The sequence below is a fragment of the Lepidochelys kempii genome, chromosome 25 (assembly GCF_965140265.1).
Source record: "Lepidochelys kempii isolate rLepKem1 chromosome 25, rLepKem1.hap2, whole genome shotgun sequence".
NCBI classification, from domain to species: Eukaryota; Metazoa; Chordata; order Testudines; family Cheloniidae; genus Lepidochelys; species Lepidochelys kempii.
The window spans coordinates 2,023,513-2,050,363 of NC_133280.1; the positions used below are offsets into that span (position 1 = coordinate 2,023,513).

The following is a 26,851-nucleotide window of genomic DNA, read 5'->3' on the forward strand; positions in this document are numbered from 1 at the left end:
CATACCTGAAAAGACAGACAAAACTTTCTTCAGACTTCATATCCATTTCTAGATCCTGATACAAGCACAATTGGCTGGGCACTGAGAACCTGGCAGGATGACAGTTGCACAAGACAGTTATGCTCCAGAGGAAAAGCATATTAACTGGTAGCTTATTCAAGTAAATGGCAGGCTCTGTGTAGATGCACATGGGTGTCCATCTGTATGACATGGATCTATGTGACTACTTCCCAAAATAAACTTGTAAAATGTTGTTCAGCTAATAATATTTCAGAATCACTGGCAGAGTCTGCAGCAGCCTATACTAAAGCAACAGCAAAGAAGTGTTTGCTGGAGAAGGTAGAGGTGATCACTGGGGAAGAAGCAGAGAGCAATGTGCTACAGGTAAGAAATTGGTCACACAATTGACCTTCAGTCTTGTTGGGATTCATACGATCATCCAGCTGTATTCATTCTATAACGATTGCTTGCCACTATTAATTTCCCATTCACGTTCTTGCGACTCAGCTTCATGGCACCATCCTATATGCTTTCCTATGTTATATAACTGAGACAGGTCTTTTTGTTGAAATTGTTACTGCTCTTTATCTTAAACAGGACACAATTTAATGAACTGTGGTTAGATTTCAGGATTCAGACAATCAAAATAAAAAGTTCTTCTCAAATCAATACTGTTTCCCTAGTTGAGACTGTGGAATGAACCTCTAAGAACCACAAACGACACCACCTTATATTGTAAGAGCAAGGTGCTCTTGCACTTCAACTTGCCTTTCCTAATCAGACACAGTCCATGGCACGTATACATTTAAAAAAATTAAATACATAATTTAAAAAGACGCAACGTAGTATATGTGATGGGATTGGTCACAGAAACCCCCTTGGGACTGTCACCTGATGTGCTGAGACCTCTTCTGAGCCTGTTTTCTCTGCCAGTTTGGGCCTCCAGAACCCTGCCTTGTCGAGCCAGACACACCAGTCTGCTCCAGCACAGACCCAGGGTCTGAACCATGCGCCCCAAAGCTGAAGACTTAACTGAAAACAGCTTAAGAAGTGCTCCTGTCTCTAGCACCCACCCAATGGGTTCCAAACCCCAAATAAATCAATTTTACTCTGTATAAAGCTTATATATATGTCCACCCTCTACAACACTGATAGATATGCACAGCTATTTGCTCCTTGCTAGCTATTTGCTAACTTGTAAGTAAGTTAATTACTTACTCTGGGTTAATTAATAAGCAAAAGTGATTTTATTAAATATAAAAAGTAGGATTTAAGTGGTTCCAAGTAATAACAAGCAGAACAAAGTAAATTACCAAGCAAAATAAAACAAAACGTGTAAGTCTAAGCCTAATACATTAAGAAGCTGATTACAGATGAAATCTCACCCCCAGGGATGTTCCAATAAGCTTCTTTCACAGACTGGACTCCTTCCTAGTCTGGGTCCAAACCTTTACCCTGGTTCAATTCTTGTTAGCTCCAGCTCAGGTGGTAACTAGGGGATTTCTCATGACTGGAACCGCCTTTTTTCTGTTCCACCCCCTTATATAGCTTTGGCACAAGGCAGGGATCTTTTGTCTCTCTGGGTCCCCACCCCTCCTTCTGAATGGAAAAGCACTAGGTTTAAGATGGATTCCGGTACCAAGTGACATGGTCACATGTCCTGGGAGACCCCAAGCCTTCATTCTTCCTGGCCTGACTCAAAGGAAGGCTTGCAAGTAAACAAAGCCATTTACAAGCAATTGTCCTAGTTGAAGGGAGCCATCAAGATTCCAAACCACCATTAATGGCCCACACTTCGCATAATTACAATAGGACCTGAGAGTTATATTTCATATTTCTAGTTTCAGATACAAGAATGATGCATTTTATACAAATAGCATGACCACACTCAGTAGATTATAAGCTTTGTAATGATACCTTACAAGAGACCTTTTGCATGAAGCATATTCCAGTTACATTACATTCACAGTCATTAGCATATTTTCATAAAGTTATATGGAGTGCAACGTCACAGTATATTTTTGAGGGCTTTAGTTGCCAGAGAGAATATAAGACTTTAGTTTCCAGGGTATTAATCCAGCACATTTTAGAAGCCTGAAATTTCACTGTAGTGAATACCTTTGAAATCTATTCAAATGTAGATTGGGAGATTTTTGGTTCAGTAATCATGATATATTCTGTAATTATAGTCAACCATTACATTAAAGAACTTCAGCAAGAAGGCATTTTTTTCCCCCCCCAGATACAATGCAAGTTGTTTGTGTTTGATAAGAACTCTCAGTCTTGGGTGGAAAGAGGTAGAGGACTTCTGAGACTCAATGATATGGCATCAACAGATGATGGAACATTACAATCTCGACTAGGTAAGATGAGCTGTGGGAAGTGAATTATTGGTATGATATTCAGTGTTACTACCACAAAATGCTTCCTTGATAGTTGGAGGCATCCGCTTTGGGTTACTGTGTCTAATCATAGCAGTTTTTTTTAAAAAAGCAGTAAAATTTGAAGTTCATGTCAGTCTCCCAGGATGGCCCTTCTGTTACATTTTAATGGGCAGATTAGAGCTTGTCTGAAAATACCAGTTCATTGAACATGAAACTTCTCTGCAAAGCAGTTGGGTTTGATGGAACCCTCCCAGCTTACCTGCTGTGGAGCTCCACCATGCAGTCTGCCCCAGGACTGAAGACCACAGGTTTCTTGGGACCATGGCTCTGCAGCAGCCCCGCCATGCAGTCTGCCTCCAGAGGACTCCAGGCTAATAGGGTCTGTGGCTCTTGGACAACCCTGTCATACCTGGCTTTCCAGACTTCCTGCTGTGCAGCTTAGGAATGAGAAAGCCCTGGGGACTCTCAGGGTTTCCAGGCTTACTGCTGCAGAAGCCTAAACTGGGAGCCTAGGAGTCCTGGGATTGGCTCCCAGGGTCTGCATCTCTAGGGCAGCCCAGCCAAGTGGACTATTCCAGGGCTTCAGACTCCTGGGGCAGCTGGCTCCCTGGGGTGCCAAGCAGGCCAGGAAGCCTTGGGGTCAGTAGCCCTGGGCAGTCTGCCTGGCAGGGTTGCCCAGAGGTGCAGATCCTGGGAGCCCTGGCAGCTGCTGAGTGAAATTGAGAATGTCAAGAACGTCAGTTTGACTCAGTGAGACAAGGTCTGTAGCTTCTCTTGCCAACAGAAGTTGGTCCAATAAAAGATACTCCCTCATCCACCTTGTTGCTTTATTATCTAGGGACTGACATGTCTATAACACAGCATACAATTTCACTCACTGTCTGCTGGTTCCAGGGAGCAAATTGCATTTCTGAAACATCGTGTGTTGGTGTTTCTGAAACAAATATTTCTGGGAATTTCCAGTTTGCTTATGAGCCAGAAATCCTGGATTTTGGACAGATCTAGTGTAGATTTCCTAAAGCGAAGAGGGGAATCTCTTTGCAGATTTGGTGCAGTGATCGCCAAGCTGCTTGTTATCCCACTGCAGATAACACATTCCTAAAAGCATAAAGAACATAGTTATTTCTGTTGAATGTTTGTCCTTTAAAATCAAGCAGGCTTCAGCAATTGGAATATTGGTGGCTAGAAGTTCTTATAATATCATGTATATCTAATCACTTAACCACATATTTACATCTATAGAAAAACACGACTCTATAACTTTGTCTCCTAATATCAGCCTTCTCCCAGGTTTCCCTCTGGTTGCTAATGTGTAAACTAAAAGTACAGCTTGATTTAGGGTAGAAAATACCATTCCTGCTTCTGTGGCATTGCTATGCAGCTGCATATTTTGTGGGGGTATATAATGTATCTGCTTAAAGTTGTTGACATCTGTGCATTAGGCTGCGGCTGTTTCTTAAACAGCTAACTGTGGATTAAGTCATATATAGTGTACTTTTCTCTTCCTTGATATAATAAAGGCGCATTAGTGACTAGGTTGAGCAGAGCTTGTTTAATGATTGAAAAATAAATCAAAGTGCTCTAAAATCCACATGTGTAGTCATATTGTTTAGTAAATTGCTGTGCCTCATTGCGCCATGGGGTAGCAATTAGCTGTACAAATTTGGGTAACTTAGTTAAGTGGATCCTGAGATACAGTACCTGGAGTGGGAGATGAGATCAATAAAATTTTGCAGTTTTTGTAACTTTTTTTGCACCTGTCTGTGGCTCAAACTATGGCACTAATCTGCACCATCCTGTGATTACCTGATCAGATTGGACCTTTTTTCCTCCTCCCTGTGGCCCTCCAATCTGACGAAGAGTATGAAGAGGCCACTGAGGCGGGCAGAGCTGATAGATTAGTTGGTAGCAAGGTGTGCCCAAGAAACCACCACAACGGATGCCCATCAGTCATGCCCTTCTCATTACTACCCCTTTCTTTTTTTTTTTTAAAGGGAATTCGTTGCCAACAAATGTTGTTAGCACAGGCTTAAGGTTGCCAAGCACTGCCTTGTACCGTTCCAGAATTTGAATAGAGTCACAGAGTAAGTCCAAAAGGGGCTATTAGGTCATCTAATTTGACCTCCTGTATATCACAGCCCATTAAATTTCACTCAGTCACTCCAAAGGGTGGCTAAACTTAAACTTTGGAAAACCAGAAAATACAGAGTTAACGTAACGTCTCATACACCACAACCCTCCATTCCCCAACTTTAACCCTGTCCTATTCAAACAATGCCACGGCTTGGCCTTGTCAGAGATCATTAGACTGTTCTTCCTGAGTTTGCAAAGGAGAGGGGAAAGTATTAAAGTAATGGTGGGAAGTGGGAACTCTTAGGCCTTGTCTTGAGTAGGATAAATATCAAATTTAGGTTAGGCTTAGTGAGGAGGAGCTAACTAAGCCTGACCTACATTTGACCACTTTAGTTACTCAAGATAAATCTCAGACTTGCCAGATATTAACAGCTGTTCATCCTTGACCTAAGAATTCATTCTGGAACCTCCCCTTCAGCTATAAGAACGGCCATACTGGGTCAGACCAAAGGTCCATCAAGCCCAGTATCCTGTCCTCTGACAGTAGCCAATGGTAGGTGCCCCAAAGGGAATGAACAGACAGGTTATCATCAAGTGATCCATGCCCTGTCACCCAATCCCAGCTTCTAGCAAACAGAGGCTAGGGACACCATTCCTGCCCATCCTGGCTAATAGCCATTGATGGATCTATCTTCCATGAATCTATCTAGCTCCCTTTTGAACCCTGTTATAGTATTGGCCTTCACAACACCCTCTGGCAAGGAGTTCCAGAGGTTGACAGTGCATTGCGTGAAAAAATACTTCCTTGTGTTTGTTTTTTTAAACCTGTTACCTATTAATTTCATTTGGTGGCCCCTTGTTCTATGAGAAGGCATAAATAACACTTCCTTATTTACTTTCTCTATACCACTCATGATTTTATAGACTTCTATTATATCCCTCCTTAGTTGACTCTTTTCCAAGCTGAAAAGTCCCAGTCTTATTAATCTCTCCTCATACGGAAGCCGTTCTATACCCCAAATGATTTTTGTTACCCTTTTCTGAACCTTTCCATCTCAAAAAAGATATATTGGAATTGGAAGTGATCACATCTACAGGCAGTATTCAAGGTGTGGGCGTACCATGGATTTATATAGAGGCAATATGATATTGTCTGTCTTATTATCTATCCCTTTCTTGATGATTCCCAACATTCTGTTTGCTTTTTTGACTGCCGCTGTACATTGAGTGGATGAATTTAGAGAACTATCCACAATGACTCCAAGATCTCCTTCTTGAGTGGTAACAGCTAATTTAGATGCCATCATTGTATATGTATAGTTAGGATTATGTTTTCCAATGTACATTACTTTGCATTAATCAACATTAAATTTCATCTGCCATTTTGTTGCCCAGTCACCCAGTTTTGTGAGATCTTTTTTTAGCTCTTCGCAGTCTGCCTGGGACTATCCCTGACTGAGCCCTGTGGAGCTTTGAGGTATACCACGAGATTGCTAGAATTCCCCGGAACAGTAGTGCTGCAGAGGACAGGGCGGGTGTATGAACGCCAGTGTGGATGTGGGGTTCTGATAGGCACTGTGAATACGCAAGAGAGTGTCAGAAGGGGATGAAACACTCTTATGTTCCCCTATCTTCTCGACATACCCAGTGAAATGCCTGTCTCTGAATAAGACAGTGGTAGACGTTCCAGCAGCTCCCCAACCTTATAGATATTTAACTCCTTCATACATTTTTAGATTTTTAGAATCAAGAAGGGCCATTGTGATCATGATTGTGTACCTGGACCTCCTGCATAGCAGAGCCCAGAAATTAGATTGCCCTGATTCCTCTAATTGCAGCTGCACTGCTCCTCAGTTGGCAGGGTGAGCTCTGGCAATTTGCTGCAGCTAATGCCTGGATCAACACAGCTCCCTCTAGCACAGTGAGGGGGCAGCAAGTACATCAGAGGTCTTGATGGTATAGAATTGGGTTGGACCCACCCAGCACAACACAGAAGTGGCAGATGTTAGGGATGGGTCAGGTTTGGCCCCAATGCCTATTGCCAGCTACAAGAGAGAGAGAACGGGGTGGGCAAACTACGGCCCACGGGCCGGATCTGGCCCCTCAGGACTTTGGATCTGGCCCCTCAGGACTTTGGATCTGGCCCGCGAGATTGCCATGAAGCATCCGGCACCATGTCCCTGTGGCTCCTGGGGGAGGGGGAGCAGAGGGCTCAGCTTGCTTTCCTTGCCTGTGGATACCTCCCCCAAAGCTCCTGTTCGCTGGGAACGGGGAACCGTGGCCAATGGGAGCTTCGGGGGAGATACCCACAGGCAAGGGCAGCGTGTGGAGCCCTCTCCTCCAGGGCTGCAGGGACGTGGTGCTGGTCGCTTTCCGGAGCAGCGCGGGGCCACGGCAGGCAGGCAGGGAGCCTGCCCTGGCCCTGATTCGTGGAGGCTGAATCCCTCCTGCCCCCTGGCTGCACCCCAACCCCCTGCCGCACCCCAACTCCCTGCCCTGAGCCCCCTCCTGCACTCTGCACCCCCTCCACCCCAATCCTCTTCCCTGAGCCCCCTTGTATACCCCGCACCCCTCCTCTGCCCCAACCCCTTGCCCTGAACCCTTTCCTTCACACTGCACCCCCTCCCATACCCCAATCCCCTGACCCAGCCCTACATTCATGGCCCTGCATGCAATTTCCTCACCCAAATGTGGCCCTTGGGCCAAAAAGTTTGCCCACCCTGGGGTAGAGTGATGGAATTATGGCTGTATAGAGATGTGGTGTGGGAGACATTATCTTAACTCTCTCCTGATTTTAAGAGGTTTTAATGTAGCCACTGTTCACGTCCTAAAAAGACACAAGGCATTGCTGGATTACTTTGTTAATGCAGTAAAAGTTCTTGGGCAGTAAAAACAACGAGGAGTCCAGTGGCACCTTAAAGACTAACAGATTTATTTGGGCATAAGCTTTCGTGGGTAAAAATCCCACTTCTTCAGATGCATGGATACAGACTAACACGGCTACCCCTCTGATTCTTTGGCAGTGAATACAATATAAAGATTTTATAAATTCCTCACCGTGTCTTATGCATCGATAAACACACAGTCTTTAAAGATGAGTAAATATATGCTAAGGAATGATCCTATGCTTTCTGGAAGCTGGAGTTTTCCATCTCTAGTCTGTAATATGTAAATAGAGACTTTGGGACTGATTCTGGTGTCCTCCCTGGCCCCTATACATTCCTTCAGCAAAGTAATGAATCTACTATGAATGACACTAAACTGAGAGGAGTGGTAGATGCCCTGGAGGGTAGGGATAGGATACAGACAAATTAGAGGATTGGGTCAAAAGAAATCTGATAAGGTTCAACAAGGACAAGTGCAGAGTCCTGCACTTAGGAAGGAAGAATCCTAGAGACCAAGTGGCTAGGCAGCAGTTCTGCAGAAAAGGACCTAGGAGTTACAGGGGACGAGAAGCTGGATATGAGTAAAGAGTGTGCCCTTGTTGCCAAGAAGGCCAATGGCATTTTGGGATGTATATGTAGGGGCATTGCCAGTAGATTGAGGGACTTGATCATTCCCCTCTGTTCAGCATTGGTGAGGCCTCATCTGGAGTACTGTGTCCAGTTTTGGGCCCCACACTACAAGAAGGATGTGAAAAAATTGGAAAGAGTCCAGCGGAGGGCAACAAAAATGATTAGGAGGATGGAGCACATGAGTTAGGAGGAGAGGCTGAGGGAACTGGGATTGTTTAGTCTGCAGAAGAGAAGAATGAGGGGGGATTTGATAGCTGCTTTCAACTATCTGAAAGGGGGTTTCAAAGAGGATGGATCTAGACTGTTCTCAGTGATAGCAGATGACAGAACAGGGAGTAATGGTCTCAAGTTGCAGTGGGGGAGGTTTAGGTTGGATATTAGGAAAAACTTTTTCACTAGGAGGGTGGTGAAGCACTGGAATGGGTTACCTAGGGAGGTGGTAGAATCTCCTTCCTTAGAGGTTTTTAAGGTCAGGCTTGACAAAGCCCTGGCTGGGATGATTTAGTTGAGGATTTGTCCTGCTTTGAGCAAGGGGTTGGATTAGATGACCTCCTGAGGTCCCTTCCAACCCTGATATTCTGTGAATCAACCCAAGTCTGATTCTTTTAGTTATGCTTTCTCAGTGCTTTTCCCCTTTGCTGCTTGTCTTGAAGAGCCGTGCAAGTTGTATATAAACAGGACTCTCCTTTTAAAAAAAAAAAAAAAAAATGTTCTGAAAGTGACAATAGGGTTCTTGGAGTCTTCTGCGATGTCCAAATGTCTAGTGTCTCCTGCTAATTTACTTTGTATGTTGATTCTAGTAATGCGGACTCAGGGGAGTCTCAGGTTAATCCTGAACACCAAGCTCTGGGCTCAGATGCAGATTGACAAAGCCAGTGAAAAGAGTATCCGTATCACAGCCATGGATACAGAGGACCAGGGAGTCAAAGTTTTTCTGATATCGGTGAGTGTTCTTTGTTTACTCTCTAATTTTCCTGCCAAAAAGAGTTGTTCTTCGAGTAGTATTCATATGGTTGTTCCACTTCAGGTGTGCGGGCAGCCCACGTGCCTTCAGCCAGAGATTTTCATTAGCAGTGTCCATGCATCCCACACATGCACCCTTATGCTTCCTTGTGCCCTGCACTGATGGGCAAACAACCCTCAGTTCCTTCTTGACTGCCTCGGCCTGCAATGGAGCTTTAACATGTCCACATTGAGTGTGCCTTGGCTAAAGTTTTTTTTTTATACTAACTAGTTTAGTTTAGCCTAGTCTAGTTTGTTGGTTAGATTAGCTTAATTTAATAGTTGAGAGGATAGGTTTTTTCCCTCTCTCCTCCCTCTGGGGAGGCTCACTTTCCTTGGGAGGGCATTCCCAGCTTGCCAGCGTTCAAACACTGCCCCGCTTAGATTAAGTTGAGGCTTACTAATGATGGAGCATTTCCTTTTGCCCCACTCCAGAGCCAGGTCAGGAGAATCTCTCTCTCTCTCTCTCTCTCTCTTCTTCCCGCCCCCAGTACAGCAGTCTCTGGGCGGATCCCAACTCCCCTTAGGCCTTGGCTCAGCAGTCCCCCAGAAATGGGAAGACTCCAGAGACCTCCTCAAAAGATCCCAGAAAGAGGAGCTCTGACTTCCTTCAGGAGCCTGCTCCACAAAGATGTTGGTCTCCCTGTAGGTCGATGGTCTCAGAACTTCAACCTCTCAACCGAGTACTGTTGAGATATCAGTGGGGCAGGAAAATCCTGGCGCTTTTCCAAGAACAAACATGGCTCTGAGAGTGCTTTTGTACTGTCTAGACACAATAAAGATGTCAAGGAGAGACACTTCTCCAAACCAGTCCCATTGGACCTGGCGCTAACCAGGTATCTCCCCCAAAGCGTTCCTCAGCATCATACAAGCCTAAGTATCTGACTCCGTCAACGCCTACCTTGGAGTGCTCTAAATCTCAGCTACCATCTACCTCTACATACAACCTCGGTTGTTACCTCCTCTCCTGTATGGTCCCCCACAATTGTCATCCTGGGCAGCATACCAACAACAGTTGTTAAAGGCATTTAGCTCCACCCTCTGGGACTATAGGGACACAACCTCCTTCTCTACAGCCTCAGCAGGAGGAGATGTTTGAGGAGCAGGAGGGCAGGGCATATAAGGATGCGACCCCTCAAACTACCATTTACTCATCATAGAATCATAGAATCATAGAATATCAGGGTTGGAAGGGACCCCAGAAGGTCATCTAGTCCAACCCCCTGCTCAAAGCAGGACCAATTCCCAGTTAAATCATCCCAGCCAGGGCTTTGTCAAGCCTGACCTTAAAAACCTCTAAGGAAGGAGATTCTACCACCTCCCTAGGTAACGCATTCCAGTGTTTCACCACCCTCTTAGTGAAAAAGTTTTTCCTAATATCCAATCTAAACCTCCCCCACTGCAACTTGAGACCATTACTCCTCGTTCTGTCATCTGCTACCATTGAGAACAGTCTAGAGCCATCCTCTTTGGAACCCCCTTTCAGGTAGTTGAAAGCAGCTATCAAATCCCCCCTCATTCTTCTCTTCTGCAGGCTAAACAATCCCAGCTCCCTCAGCCTCTCCTCATAACTCATGTGTTCCAGTCCCCTAATCATTTTTGTTGCCCTTCGCTGGACTCTCTCCAATTTATCCACATCCTTCTTGAAGTGTGGGGCCCAGAACTGGACACAGTACTCCAGATGAGGCCTCACCAATGTCGAATAGAGGGGAACGATCACGTCCCTCGATCTGCTCGCTATGCCCCTACTTATACATCCCAAAATGCCATTGGCCTTCTTGGCAACAAGGGCACACTGCTGACTCATATCCAGCTTCTCGTCCACTGTCACCCCTAGGTCCTTTTCCGCAGAACTGCTGCCTAGCCATTCGGTCCCTAGTCTGTAGCTGTGCATTGGGTTCTTCCGTCCTAAGTGCAGGACCCTGCACTTATCCTTATTGAACCTCATCAGATTCCTTTTGGCCCAATCTTCCAATTGGTCTAGGTCCTTCTGTATCCTATCCCTCCCCTCCAGCGTATCTACCACTCCTCCCAGTTTAGTATCATCCGCAAATTTGCTGAGAGTGCAATCCACACCATCCTCCAGATCATTTATGAAGATATTGAATAAAACCGGCCCCAGGACCGACCCCTGGGGCACTCCACTTGATACCGACTGCCAACTAGACATGGAGCCATTGATCACTACCCGTTGAGCCCGACAATTTAGCCAGCTTTCTACCCACCTTATGGTGCATTCATCCAGCCCATACTTCCTTAACTTGCTGACAAGAATACTATGGGAGACCGTGTCAAAAGCTTTGCTAAAGTCAAGAAACAATACATCCACTGCTTTCCCTTCATCCACAGAACCAGTAATCTCATCATAAAAGGCGATTAGATTAGTCAGGCATGACCTTCCCTTGGTGAATCCATGCTGGCTGTTCCTGATCACTTTCCTCTCATGCAAGTGCTTCAGGATTGATTCTTTGAGGACCTGCTCCATGATTTTTCCAGGGACTGAGGTGAGGCTGACTGGCCTGTAGTTCCCAGGATCTTCCTTCTTCCCTTTTTTAAAGATTGGCACTACATTAGCCTTTTTCCAGTCATCCGGGACTTCCCCGGTTCGCCACGAGTTTTCAAAGATAATGGCCAGTGGCTCTGCAATCACAGCCGCCAATTCCTTCAGCACTCTCGGATGCAACTCGTCCGGCCCCATGGACTTGTGCACGTCCATCACCAGATCATCACCAGATGCAGCAGTAATGTCTCCACCACTGTCAGTGGTGATGATTTCCAGCAAATCCAGGACGTCATAAAACGGGTATTATGTTCTCACCAACAACTCCGAGTGTTTGTTCTCCCACTCCCCACCTAATTCTCTGGTGGTTGATGCAGCGACTGAGTGGGGAAAACACCACCACACCAGGTTGACAGTGTATGATAAGACCAGAAGTGCCTGAACCTTTTGGGACTAAGTCCTACTCATCTGTTGTTCGAAAATTCCAGATCGCTAATTACCAGGCAATCATGGCAAAATATAATTACTATACCAGATGTATTGTTCTTATCGAGCACCTTCCACTGGAGCAAAGAGAGCAATTTCAGGCCATCGTTTTTGAGGGACAGTTGCTTGCCAAGACATCCCTTAAAACATCCCTAAATCTTGCATACACTGGGGTCTATTCTGTCTCTACCGCAATAGTTAGGTGCAGAGCAGAGGTAGGCAAACTACGGCCCGCGAGCCATATCTGGCCTGCAGGACTGTCCTGCCCGGCCCTTGAGCTCCCGACCGGGGAGGCTAGCCCCTGGCCTCTCCACTACTGTCCTCCCTCCCCCCCAGCTTCAGTTCGCCATACCACCACAACTCTGGGCAGCGGGGCTGCGAGCTCCTGCCGGGCAGTGCAGCTGCAAGAGCTGCCAGCCTGCCACGGTCCTCTAGACTGCGCGGTGGCCTGGCTGCCAGTCCTGGCGCTCTGAGCGGCATGGTAAGGGGGCAGGGAGCAGGGGGTTGGATAAGGGGCAGGAGGTCCTGGGGGGGCAGTCAGGGGAGAAGGGAGCAGGAGGCGGTTGGATGGGGCTGAGGTTCTGGTCGGAGGGGGTCAGGGGATGGGGAATGGGGGGGTTGGATAGACGTGGGAGTCCCGGGGGTCTGTCAGAAGGTGGGGGTGTGGGTAGGGATCAGGGCAGTCAGGGGACAGGGAGCATGAGGGGTTAGATGGGGCAGGAGGTCCTGGGAGGTGGCGGTCAGGGGCAAGGAGCAGGGGAGGTTTTATGGTCGGGAGTTCTAAGGGGGGCAGGAAGTGGGAGGGGGCGGATAGGGGGCGGGGGCCAGGCTGTTTGGGGAGGCACAGCTTTCCCTACCCAGCCCTCCATACAGTTTCAGAACCCTGATGTGGCCCTCAGGCCAAAAATGTTTGCCCACCCCTGGTGTAGATCATCCTGGCTCCAACTGTTCAGGTTCCCTAGATAGGTGTAGAGCATTATAGAGGACCTCCCTTTTGATGGTCTGAAAATGTTTTCAGAGAAAACAGAAAAATCCCTGTACACTTTGTAAGACTCCAGGGCCACTTTCTAATCTCTGGGAATTTACGCACCGATGAACAAAAAAAAAAATCTGGTAGATCACAAACCTTCCAGATATCCTGTCCGATCCAATTCTCTGGTTTCCAAAGAGCCACTGAACCCTCCCCCTTCTCCCCCAGCTGAAAAAAAACAGGTTCTAGAGGAGGATCTGTCTGGCCCAAGTATGCAACAAGGGTAGTCTACTGAGACACCAGTTTTGACAATTTGATTGAGGGTTCAAATCGTCCCCATTCTTTAGTTCACTAGCTGCAACATTTTGTCCCCTTGCCCCTCCTGTTTTGGAGACTGACTTTCCCATTTTCAGCATTTATGGAAACAGATTACTACAGACATGAGTCTTGGAGATTGTAACATCAGGCAACACCATTCACCTTGCCTCCTTTCCACCCCCTTCTGTTTTCAGGGACCCCTCTTACAAGCTCTTGCTGAGACTGAAAATAAACCCATTTCTTCATTTAGGAATGATAGAGCCTGTCCCTCCTCTACACAAGGGAAAAGTTTTCCACTCAAGGTACTTTCTTGTACCAAAGAAAAACAGAGGATGGAGACCAATTTTAAATTTAAGGCTCCTAAACAAATTTGTAAAGTCTCGAAAGTTCAGAATGGTGACTCTGGGAGCTAGAATTCCTTCATTAAATTCAAGGGAATGGCTTTTCACCCTCAGCCTACAAGACTCATATTTCCATATAGTGAGAGACCCATCTCACAGACGATATTGTTATAGGTCAGGATCATTTTCAATACCAGGTGGTTCCTTTCAGACTCTCCTTGGTGCCGAGAGTGTTTTCAAAGGTTCTAGTGGTAATTGAGGCAATTCTAGTGTTCCTATACCTTGACAATGGCTGTTCAAGGGTCAGTTTTATGAAGAAGTGCTGGGAGCCACGCAGAGAGACCTTTTTCTGTTCATGAAACTAGGTCTCTGGCTCAATGACAAGAAATCCATGTTGACCCCTGTACAGAAAATACAGTTCATGTGGCATCCTTCGATTTGTTGGTAGCCGGGACCTACCTTCCCATGGACAGGTTGATACACTGTCAGATCTTGTCAGGAGTATTCAAGAGAGCCCTCAAACCTCAGTGAGAAACTGTCTTCAGGTCCCAGGTCACATGGCAGCCTGCACTGTGGTAACAGATCATTCAAGATGATGCCTTTGTTGCTTCCAGGGGTAGCTCAGAGCAGTCTACTCACCAAACAGATACAACTTAGACAAACAGGTTTTGGTTCCCCACGAGGTGAAAGATTCCCTAGACGGATAGAAAGATTATCACAATATCGATGCAGGAGTTCCCTTCCTCTGACCAATCTCAATGGTCACTGTAACAACGGATGCATCTCTGTTGGGATGGGGAGCACATCTCAGCACTCATACAATCCAGGGCAAATGGTCACCTCAAGAAACCAGTCTCCACATCAACTTGTTGGAACTTAGGGTGCTCAGAAATTCCTGCCTTCACTTTCTGCCTCTCATCAGGGACAAGTTAATCAGGATCATGACTGACAATGTGGCCTGCATGTTTTGTGTCAAGGAGGAGCAAGATCCCCTCTCTGTGCGTTGAAATAATAAAGCTGAAGAACTGGTACATAATCCATCAAATACATATTTCATGCATCCGACAAAGTGGGTATTCACCCATGAAAGCTTATGCTCTAATACGTCTGTTAGTCTATAAGGTGCCACAGGACACTCTGCTGTTTTTACAGATCCAGACTAACACGGCTACCCCTCTGATATTTCGGCAGTGTACCTCTCTAGTATTCCAAATACCGGGCCGATGCTTTTAACAGACACTTTTCCCAGGACTACAAATGGGAGTTGGACTCTTTTACCCTCCAGGGCATATTTCAAACTTGGGGATTTCCGGAAGTGGACCTCTTCACCACCTCCATCAACAGGAAGTTTTGTATGTTCTGTTCATGACAGGGTCGAGGCCATAGTTCCCTGAGGGATGCCTTCCTCCTGCCTGAGACGAAGGGATTGTTCTGTGTGTTTTCCCCCCAACACGTCTGATACTGAAGGTGAACAAAATCCGACAGGACAGGCATGGTATCCTTACCTGTTTCACCTGTCCCCCTCTCCAGCAATCAAGCTTCTGATCATCCCTCATCTCCCAAGACTCTGGTCAATTACTTCATCCCAATCTAAGAGTTCTCCACCTCAAGATGTAGCTCCTCGGTGGTTTGCAGAGTTAGAGTCTACCTGTTCTGCGGAGGTACAGCAGGTGTTGTTAAACAGTAGGAAAGAATCTGCCTGGGAAATAATTACCTTAAAAGTGGAAAAGATTTAGCCATTGATGTGAACTTCAAAGACTCGCACCTGACTCTTCCTCGGTCTCCATAATCTTGGTTACCTGCTGCAACTGAGGAAAACAGGATTATCATCTAACTTGGTCGCAGTTTACTTGATTGCCATAGCAACCGATCATTTCCCCAGTGAAAGGGATTTCAGTGCTTGCTCACCTAACAAATGTAAGGTTCATCAAAGGATTGAGGAACCTTTTTCCTCAAGTGAAAGTTCTCACTCCAGTTTAGGATAGCTCTTACATATCTCACAAGACCTCCCTTTGAACTGATGGCAACCTGCTTCTTACTGAACTTGTGTCTGAAGATTGCCTTTTTGGTGGGTATCACATCGTCCAAAGAGTCAGAAGTTGGGGACTTAATGGCAGACCCTCCCTGCACGGTTTTCTGGAAGGACAAGGTTTTGTTACGTCCACAGGCTAAATTACTGTCTAAGGCAGAGGTGGCCAGTCTGAGAAGGAGCCAGAATTTACCAATGTAAATTGCCAAAGAGCCACAGTAATACATCAGCAGCCCCCCATCAGCTCCACTCCCCGCTCCCAGCGCCTCCTGATCAGCTGTTTTGTGGCATGCAGGAGGCTCTTTGGGGATAGGGGGAGGAGTGAGGGCATGGCAGGCTCAGGGGACGGCGCAGGAAGGAGTGGAGTGGAGTGGGGGCAGGGGCTGTGGCAGAGCCAGGGGTTGAGCAGTGAGCACCTGCCAGCACATTGGAAAGTTGGCACCTGTAGTTCCAGCCCCAGAGTCGGTGCCTATACAAGGAGCCGCATGTTGCTCTGGAGCCCCAGGTTGGCCACTCCTGACCTAAGGTGTCACCCAAATTTCATCTTATTCTGACCATTCATTTACCATTCCCCAAACTCCCAAAAAAAAGCATAATTGCAGACAGGAGGCTTCCTTCCATACCTTATATGTCAGACGAGCATTGGCCGTCTGTCTAGCTAGGACTAAATCATTTTGGATGTTTCCTAGTCCATTTGTTTCCATTGCAGACAGATTGACAAGTTCCACAGTCTCCACTCAGATGCTATCAAGATGGATCTCGGAGTGTATTGTTGAATGTTTTGAGGCAGACAGCATTCAACCTCCTTCTTAGGTGATAGCCCACTCTACAAGGTTGCAGTGAACATCTATGGCATTACTTAAATACGTTCCAGTAACTGTGATCTGTAGAGCCGCTACATGATCTTCAGTATATACCTTCCGTAAGCATTGCCTTTGCCCATGCCTCTAGAACCAAAGTGGCAGTTGGTGATGCAGTTATTTTCAGTTCTGGACCCAATTCTGAAGCTCTCATCCCTAGGAAGACACTGCTTGGGAATCACCTGAAATGGAGCATCCATAGGGACACTACTCAAAGAAGAAGTTGCTCACCCCATGCAATAATTGTAGTTCTTTGAGATGTTTCCCTATGGGTGCTCCACTACCCTCCATCCCTTCTGCTTTTGCATTCCCTCTGAGAGACTTTGCATTAGAGACGGAACTGAGAGTGGATTGCCCATGCAGCCCTATGTAGCCTCAGTGCACAGCACAAAGATGCATTGGATACATGCGCAGACGCTGCTAATGAAAATCTCTGATTGAAGGTGCTTAGGGCGCTCACACACCTGAAGTGAAGCCCCCATAGTGAATACATCTCGAAGAACTACAGTTACTGCAGAAGTGAGTAACTTCTCCTTTTCTTAAATTGCTCCCGTCTCTCCCCTTTCCTCCATAAAAAGGACACTGACAGCCCTTTTCATTGTCAAAGACATTATTTATGGGAGGGGAAAAAAGAAGTAAAAGCATACTTGTTTGACTGAAGTCCTGTGCATTGTAAGGTTGCTTTGTTAAGCAGGATTGTCCAAACAGTGGCCCTTAGAATCCTGAAGTGTTATTCATGGATGCTCTTACTGTAAATGCTGTGTCAGGCCAAAGCTGGTCATTTCTAGTGATTGATGGAGGAAGGTACAAGCCAAGCAAATACTTTGGGTTGGGGCATTTTGAGTACATACGTTGTATTTATCAAAGTTCCTGTAGAATGGAATGTGTCATTGGACTTAATGCCCTTATGCACAGAGCTAGGTTCTTGGGCTTAATTTTACACTTGCTCTCTGGAGAGTGACTGCTTGTGTATGGGGACCTAGTGTCATAAGAACTGAGGCAAATAGTTCAAGTTCATCAGGGCATGAAAGAATCCCTGTGAGATAGTGGTTAATGAGAAGAAGTCCTTTCCAGGGACACTGATGCTGGGTTTTGTGACCGTGGAAGATGAAAGAGGCTATATTTACTGTCAAGAAATTGCTATGTCTTTCAAGCATTACAGATCAGATTTAAACATTCCAATGGCTGTTGGGACTAGACATTTTGTACTCTTTTCATTTCCTTGACCCATAATCAGAGCATACTTTTGGAAAAACCAAGGTATCTGGCTTATTAGTGAAACAAGGTGGTGAGTAGTTTTCTGAAAACTGCTGTTTATATGCATTCATGCTGATCTATCCACAAGAGCACTGAAGGAAGAACAAAGTGTCCGAGTTGCTAGCAAAAATATACAATCGCTCATTAAAATGAGCTGCTATATTAGCGTTTTAGAGGGTAGCAAATGTTGTACCTTTATTTAAGAAAGGCACAAGGGTGATCCAGGCAATTACAGACCAGTGAAGCTTGCTTCTGTACCTCATAAATTCATTGAAATTATCATTAAAATTCTCCTTTGAGTGTCTGTTTGCCCTTTGGGGATTTGTGCTGACAGGTGCAGCAGGACAGTAGACCTTCTGGTAGTAGTGCCTGTTAGGCATTCATGCTCCTCTACCCTCCCTGTTTAGTGCTTGAGCATGTTTTGAGGGCATGGGTATAAAGGGGACATCGCACCATTGCTGCTTCAGTTCCTTCCAACTGCAGCAGCAACAGGACATGACCCACTGGATCTCAGAGCCACTGGTAGATAGTGCCTTTATCTGTTAATAGTTTTTAAAGATGATAGTCTCTGGCTAGTTAGTTTTAGGATAAATTAGGCTAGATTTAGACTAGGCCATAGTTGTAAGGAATAATTTTATTGTTTGGTATGGCCGATCCCTTGTGAAGAAACAAGGGTTTAAGTGGTGCCCGTCTTGCCCAGCAGTCTTCCCTGCATCTGATGCACAAGTTTAGTGTCTAAAGTGTTTGGGGAAGAACTATTCCCCCGCACGTTGATCAGTAGCACTTTCACACCTCAGGTCTGAAAGAGAGACACAACAGACTTCAGGCCCTTTCATTATAAAAGGCCATTCTGTTAAGCCTCTGGGATCTGAGAACTCTAAAGGATCCAAAAATAAGGAGAGGTGGCTTGAATCAGCTCAGACTACATCCAGATCCAAGAAAATTGCAACAACGAAAGCTTCTGCATTGACACCAAGCTCCAGTTCCAAATTCTCAAATCGGACTGTTCCTAAGCTTTCGGATCCAGTTCCAAAATTAATACATTTTTCTGTGGAACCAGTTTCAGTCAGTTGTCATAAGGGTCCGAGTAACTTACCAGAACTGGTTACCTCAGTTCAGAGGCAAATGGAAGCTAAATTAAAACATACCTCTGGTAGTTCATCAGACTGTTCACGTGTGGATCCAAGACCAAAAGACAGTAGACCTATAGACTGTTCTAGAGATACAGATCAAAAGGAAAGATTACTGGATCTGCACACATCAACTCAGCAACACACTAATGTCATGATGTGGATTCACTTGGACCCACAGCTACTAACAGATCCAACTGTTCTCGGGATTCTTGTGATAAATATTTGGGACAAAGGGATCCGAGGGATAAAGTCCTCGGATCGCTACCCTTTCCTTCTTCTCCACGTGGGCACTAATGATACTGCCAAGAATGACCTTGAGCGGATCACTGCAGACAACGTGGCTCTGGGAAGAAGGATAAAGGAGTTTGAGGTGCAAGTGGTGTTCTCGTCCATCTTCCCTGTGGAAGGAAAAGGCCCAGGTAGAGACTGTCAAATCGTGGAGGTCAACAAAAGGCTATATGGTGTCGGAGAGAAGGCTTTGGATTCTTTGACAATGGGATGGTGTTCCAAGAAGAAGGATTGCTAGGCAGAGAGGGCTCCACCCAACAAAGAGAGGGAAGAGCATCTTCGCAAGCAGGCTGGCTAACCTAGTGAGGAGGGCTTTAAATTAGGTTCACTGGGGGAAGGAGACCAAAGCCCTGAGGTAAGTGAGGAAGTGGGATACTAGGAGGAAGCACGAGCGGGAGCGCGCGAGAGGGAAGGACTCTTGCCGCATACTGAGAAAGCAGGACAATCAGGGAGTTATCTTAAGTGCCTATATACAAATGCAAGAAGCCTCGGAAACAAACAGGGAGAACTGGAAGTCCTGGCACAGTCAAGGAATTATGATGTGATTGGAATAACAGAGACTTGGTGGGATAACTCACATGACTGGAGTACTGTCATGGATGGATATAAGCTGATCAGGAAGGGCAGAAAAGGTGGGGGAGTTGCACTGTATGTAAGAGAGCAGTATGACTGCTCAGAGCTCAAGTATGAAACTGCAGAAAAACCTGAGAGTCTCTGGATTAAGTTTAGAAGTGTGAGCAACAAGGGTGATGTCGTGGTGGGAGTCTACTACAGACTACCAGACCAGGGGGATGAGGTGAACAAGGCTTTCTTCCGGCAACTCTCGGAAGTTACTAGATCTCAGGCCCTGGTTCTCATGGGAGACTTCAATCACCCTGATATCTGCTGGGAGAGCAATGTAGCGGTGCACAGGCAATCCAGGAAGCTTTTGGAAAATGTAGGGGACAATTTCCTGGTGCAAGTGCTGGAGGAACCAACCAGCGGGAGAGCTCTTCTCGACCTACTGCTCACAAATATGGAAGAATTAGTAGGGGAAGCAAAAGTGGATGGGAACCTGAGAGGCAGTGACCATGAGATGGTCGAGTTCAGGATCCTGACATAAGGAAGAAAGGAGAGCAGCAGAATACGGACCCTGGACTTCAGAAAAGCAGACTTTGACTCCTTCAGGGAACTGATGGGCACAATCCCCTGGGAGAATAACATGATGGGGAAAGGAATCCAGGACAGCTGGTTGTATTTTAAAGAATCGTTATTGAGGTTGCAGGAACAAACCATCCCGATGTGTAGAAAGAATAGTAAACATGGCAGGTGACCAGCTTGGCTTAACAGTGAAATCCTTGCTGATCTTAAACACAAAAAAGAAACTTACAAGAAGTGGAAGATTGGACAAATGACCAGGGAGGAGTATAAAAATATCGCTCAGGCATGCAGGAGTGAAATCAGGAAGACCAAATCACACCTGGAGTTGCAGCTAGTGAGGGATGTTAAGAGTAACAAGAAGGGTTTCTTCAGGTATGGTAGCAACAAGAAGGTCAGGGAAAGTGTGGCCCCCTTACTGGATGTGGGAGGCAACCTAGTGAAGAGAATGTGGAAAAAGCTAATGTCCTCATTGCTTTTTTTTGCCTCTGTCTTCACGAACGTGGTCAGCTCCCAGACTACTGCACTGGGCAGCACAGTATGGGGACGAGGTGACCAGCCCTCTGTGGAGAAAGAAGTGGTTCGGGACTATTTAGAAAAGCTGTACGAGCAGAAGTCCATGGGGCCGGATGTGCTTTAGCATCCGAGGGTGCTAAAGACGTTGGCGGATGTGATTGCAGAGCCATTGGCCATTATCTTTGAAAACTCATGGTGATCGGGCTAGCTCCTGGACAACTGGAAAAAGGCAAATATAGGGAAGAAGGAAAACCCGAGGAACTACAGACATGGCAGCCTCACGTCAGTCCCTGGAAAAATCATGGAGCAGGTCCTCAAGGAATCAATTGTGAAGCACTTAGAGGAGAGGAAAGTGATCAGGAACAGTCAACATGGATTCACCAAGGTCATGCCTGAGTAACCTAATTGCCTTCTACGATAAGATAAGTGGCTCTGTGGATGAGGGGAAAGCAGTGGACGTGTTATTCCTTGACTTTAGCAAAGCTTTTGACATGGTCTCCGACAGTATTCTTGCCAGCAAGTTAAAGTAGTATGGGCTGGATGAATGGATGATAAGGTGGACAGAAACTGGCTAGATCATCGGGCTCAACAGGTAGTGATCAATGGCTCCATGTCTAGTTGGCGGCTGATATCAAGCGGAGTGCCCGAAGGGTCAGTCCTGGGACCGGCTTTGTTCAATATCTTCATTAATGATCTGGAGGATGGCGTGGATTGCACTTTCAGCAAGTTTGCAGATGACACTAAACTGGGAGGAGTGGTAGATAGGCTGGAGAGTAGGGATAGGATACAGAGGGACCTAGACAAATTAGAGGATTGGACCAAAACAAATCTGATGAGGTTCAGCAGGGACAAGTGCAGAGTCCTGCACTTAGGACGGAAGAATGCCATTCACTGCTACAGACTAGGGACCAAGTGGCTAGGCAGCAGTTCTGCAGAAAAGGACTTAGGGGTTATGGTGGACGAGAAGCTGGATATGAGTCAAGATTGTGCCCTTGTTGCCAAGAAGGGCTTACAGCATTTTGGGCTGTATAAGTAGGAACATTGCCAGCAGATCGAGGGACGTGATCATTCCCCTCTATTTTGGCATTGGTGAGGCCTCATCTGTAGTACTGTGTCCGGTTTTGGGCCGCACACTACAAGAAGGATGTGAAAAAATAGGAAAGAGTCCAGCGGAGGGCAACAAAAATGATTAGGGGACTGGAGCACATGACTTATGAGGAGAGGCTGAGGAGACTGGGATTACTGAGTCTGCCGAAGAGAAGAATGAGGGGGGATTTTATAGCTGCTTTCAACTACCTGAATGGGGGTTCCAAAGAGGATGGATCTAGACTGTTCTCGGTGGTATCAGATGATAGAACAAGGAGTAATGGTCTCAAGTTGCAGGGGGGGAGGTTGAGGTTGAATATTAGCAAAAACTTTTTCACTAGGAAGGTGGCAAAGCACTGGAATGGGTTATCAAGGGAGGTGGTGGAATCTCCTTCCTTAGAGGTTTTTAAGGTCAGGCTTGACAAAGCCCTGGCTAGGATGATTTATTGGGGATTGGTCCTGCTTTGAGCAGGGGGTTGGACTAAATGACCTCTTGAGGTCCCTTCCAACCCTGATATTCTATAATTCTATGACAGCAAACGTGGAGAATCTCCAGTACCTATTCCACCACCTATTACTCCAAATGGAGTATTAAAAGATTTTTCACCATTCTACATGACCCAGTTTCCTACTGCTGTCATTTCACCTGCAGCTTCAGTATTGGATGCGGGATCGAATTCACTATAAGATGTAGAGTCTGTTCCCACAAGTATGCCTACGACCTGACCATTTTCAGATCAGAATTTCCCTTCTCGGTACCCTGTGTTCCAAACAAGGGATGTGAGATAGGATTGGGGTGACTGCCAGAATTGGGTTCCTTGCTCATATTGATCAACCCTCAACTTACTATTATCACTCCAGGAAGCATGAATCTTCCATGCCAATACATCTTTTACCAAACTGAAGGGTCCAGATCTTACCCCAAGAGAATGTTCCCAATCTTGCCCACAGGAGACATTATTTGAGGAGGAGCATCAGAGAACGTCTCCTCTACAAGAATTTCAACAGTAAAATATGGAGCTGGACAGTGGCTCATCTCCTGATGAAAATGGAGGTGTAGCTATAGTATTGTCTCCTTCTGAGAACGTAATTCAGTTTCTTGAGCTAGTGGATAGAATGGCATTAACTTTAAAATTACCATCAGTAGCTTTGGAAAAAGCGACCCATCCAATTTTTGATATTTTGGGTTCTACTGCAAAGAGTACGATTTCATTACCCATATTGGGAGGTCTCTGGTAATCAGCAAAATCTCTCTTGTCCCATCTTCATGTGAATCAATTTCAAAAAAGGCAGATAAACTATATCGGGTCCCACAGGAAAAATTCTCCTGTTTTCATGTACACCCTCAACCTAATTCTCTTGTGCTAGTAGCATCAGTTCAGAGATCCAGGTCAGGTCTTCAGCACTCAACTCCTTGTGAAGAAGAAGGAAAAAAGTTGGACTCTGTAGGAAGAAAATTATTTCATCAGCTTCTTTAAACATGCATGTGGCCAATTATCAAGCAGTAAAGGCCAAATACCAATTTCACTTGTGGGAGAAGATATCAATCTTAACCAAGAATGTCCCAGAAAATCAGAGAAGACTAACAGTCACTCTCATAAAGATCAGCCAGAATGTGACAAAACATGCCGTTAGGTCAGGAGTAGTCAATTATTTTTTGTCAAGATTCCCATATCTTGATCAAGATATAGTCAAGGTCCTGACTCCAGAGAAACATTTTTTCACACAGCAATAATAATGATGATTATAAGTAAATAAAAAGATTTTGCGGTCTGCTCAAAAAAGTCTGGCGGTCCAGATTTGGCCCGCGATCTGCCTATTGACTACACCTACTTTAGGGCATCATTTGACATTTCTGAGACTGCACCAAGATTTGTGGCATCAGTTATAGCTCTCATCAGACATGCACGGCTATGATTTTCATCTTTCCCTATGGAATCTAAGACAAAAACTGAGGATTTACCTTTTTGAAGGAGATGGATTCTTTAGTGCAAAAACTGATGAAGTTCTGGAGAAAATGAAGAACCCATGCTCCAATATAAGATCTTCTGGGTTACTGCTTCCTTATCGTAGAATGACATCTGCATCTGTGTTCAGATACTATAAACATTCCTTTCCATCTTCTCCCTCTTCTTCTTATACCCATAAGAGGCAACCTTATTATCAGCAACAACAGACATCCTCTCAAATGCAGGAGAGGAAAATACCCTCCAAGCTTAGGATGAGGATGAAGAACTCCTCAGTTGTATCTTCGTAATGTCAGACCTTGGGTTTGATGTGATGAACAAAAGCTTCAAACCTGTTTCTGTCAATACTACCCACGTTTTTGGAAACACTCATCTCTACAGCACATGGATAAATATTGTCTTGGACAGATGGGTTTTAGATGCAGTAAAAAAAAGTTTATACCTTCCAGTTCAAATTCTTTCCTCCATGTAAACTTCCCTTTCGCCCTTTTTAGGGACCCTTCTCACAAGCACATGCAGCGGCTATAGAAGAAGTTCTGTTAGAATAAAGGAACATTTGATTTTTTACTCTTGGTATTTTCTAATCCCAAAAAAGAATGGAGGTCTCAAACGAATTCTAGACTTCAGAACTTTAAACAAGGTCATCAAGAAGTTTCAGGTCAGGATGGTAACTGATTATTCCCTCCCTGTCCACTTTAGATTGGTTCGCTGCTCTTGATCTCAAAGTCTCATATTTCAATAAGACCCTTGCATCAAAAATATCTGTTCTTTTTTTTCTGTTGGTTCAGACCTTTTCCAGTAAAGATTCCTACCCTTTGGCCTTTAACAGCGCCCAGAGTCTTTACAAATGCCTGGCTCCAGTAGTAGCACACCTGAGAAGACAGGAAATTTCCATCTTTCATTACATAGATGATTTTCTTCTGAAGGCTCCCTCCAAAGAATTACAGAAAGCCATTCAGGTTACTCATTCTTTGTTCAGAACCCTACATCTTCTCATCAATAAAGAAGAGTCTCTTCTCACACTGTCACAAAAGATTATGTTCACTGATGTGATTCTTGACTCAATATAGGTAAGAGCTTTCCATCTGAAGGAGCAAATTAATGCAAGTATGTAGGGACAAAATTAGAAAAGCCAAGGCACAAAATGAGATCAAACTAGCTAGGGACATAAAAGGAAACCAGAAAACATTCTACAAATACATTAGAAGCAAGAGGAAGACTAAGGACAGAATAGGTCCATTACTCAATGAGGGGGGAAAGACAATAACAGAAAATGTGGGAATGGCAGAGGTGTTTAATGACTTCGTTTCAGTTTTCACCAAGAAGGTTGGTGGTGATTGGACGTCTAAAATAATGAATGCCAGTGAAAATGAGGTAGGATCACAGTCTAAAATAGGGAAAGAGCAAGTCAAAAATTACTTAGACAAGTTACAGAGTAACAGCCGTGTTAGTCTGTATTCGCAAAAAGAAAAGGAGTACTTGTGGCACCTTAGAGACTAACCAATTTATTAGAGCATAAGCTTTCGTGAGCTACAGCTCACTTCCTCAGATGCATATCATGGAAACTGCAGCAGGCTTTATATATACACAGAGAATATGAAACAATACCTACTCCCACCCCACTGTCCTGCTGGTAATAGCTTATCTAAAGTGATCATCAGGTGGGCCATTTCCAGCACAAATCCAGGTTTTCTCACCCTCCACCCCCCCACACAAATGGGCTATCACCAGCAGGAGAGTGAATTTGTGTGGGGGGGGTGGAGGGTGAGAAAACCTGGATTTGTGCTGGAAATGGCCCACCTGATGATCACTTTAGATAAGCTATTACCAGCAGGACAGTGGGGTGGGAGTAGGTATTGTTTCATATTCTCTGTGTATATATAAAGCCTGCTGCAGTTTCCATGATATGCATCTGAGGAAGTGAGCTGTAGCTCACGAAAGCTTATGCTCTAATAAATTGGTTAGTCTCTAAGGTGCCACAAGTACTCCTTTTCTTTAGACAAGTTAGAGGTTTTCAAATCACCAGAGCCTGATGAAGTGCATCCTACAATATTCAAAGTGCTGACTGAGGAGATATCTGAGCCATTAGCAATTATCTTTGACAGGAGATATTCCAGAAGACTGGAAAAGGGCAAATATAATGCCCATCTATAAAAAGTGAAATGAGGCGAGGAATTAGAGACCAGTCAGCTTAACTTCTGTACCCGAAAAGATAATGAAGCAAATAATTAAGCAATCAATTTGCAAACACCTAGAAGATAATAAGGTGATAAATAACAGTCAGCATGGATTTGTCAAGAACAAATTGTGTCAGACCAACCTGATAGCTTTTTTTGACAGGTTAACAAGCCTTGTGGATGGGGGGAAGCGGTAGATGTGGTATATCTTGACTTTAGTAAGACTTTAGACTTTTGATACTGTCTCGCATGACCTTCTCATAAACAAACTAGGGAAATACAACCTAGATGGAGCTACTATAAGGTGGGTGCATAACTGGTTGGAAAATCGTTCCCAGAGAGTGGTTCACAGTCATGCTGGAAGGGTCCCGCAGGGATCGGTTCTGGGTCCGTTTCTGTTCAATATCTTCATAAGTGATGTAGATAATGGCAAGGAGAGTACACTTCTAAAGTTTGTGGACAATACCCAGCTGGGAGGGGTTGCAAGTGCTTTGGAAGTTAGGATTAAAATTCAGAATGGTCTGGACAAACTGAAGAAATGGTCTGAAGTAAATAGGATGATATTCAATAAGGACAAATCATAGAATCATAGAATATCAGGATTGGAAGGGACCTCAGGAGGTTATTTAGTCCAACCTCCTGCTCAAAGCAGGACCAATCCCCAACTAAATCATCCCAGCCAGGGCTTTGTCAAGCCTGACTTTAAAAACTTCTAAGGAAGGAGATTTCACCACCCTCCTAGTGAGAAAGTTTTTCCTAATATCCAACCTAACCCCCCCCCCCCCCCCCCCTGCAACTTGAGACCATTACTC

General features: G+C 45.2%; 1 protein-coding gene across 5 annotated transcripts in view; it reads left to right on the plus strand.

Moving 5' to 3' along the window:
• Positions 1 to 26,851, plus strand: part of RANBP3 (RAN binding protein 3) — a 176,198-nt gene that overhangs the window by 136,101 nt on the left and 13,246 nt on the right. For all 5 annotated transcript variants that reach the window (XM_073324310.1, XM_073324306.1, XM_073324307.1 and 2 more), the window contains 3 exons: positions 260 to 384; positions 2,243 to 2,363; positions 8,773 to 8,915. In XM_073324310.1, the coding sequence (XP_073180411.1) occupies positions 260 to 384; positions 2,243 to 2,363; positions 8,773 to 8,915 (389 nt within the window). The remainder of the gene's footprint in view (positions 1 to 259; positions 385 to 2,242; positions 2,364 to 8,772; positions 8,916 to 26,851) is intronic.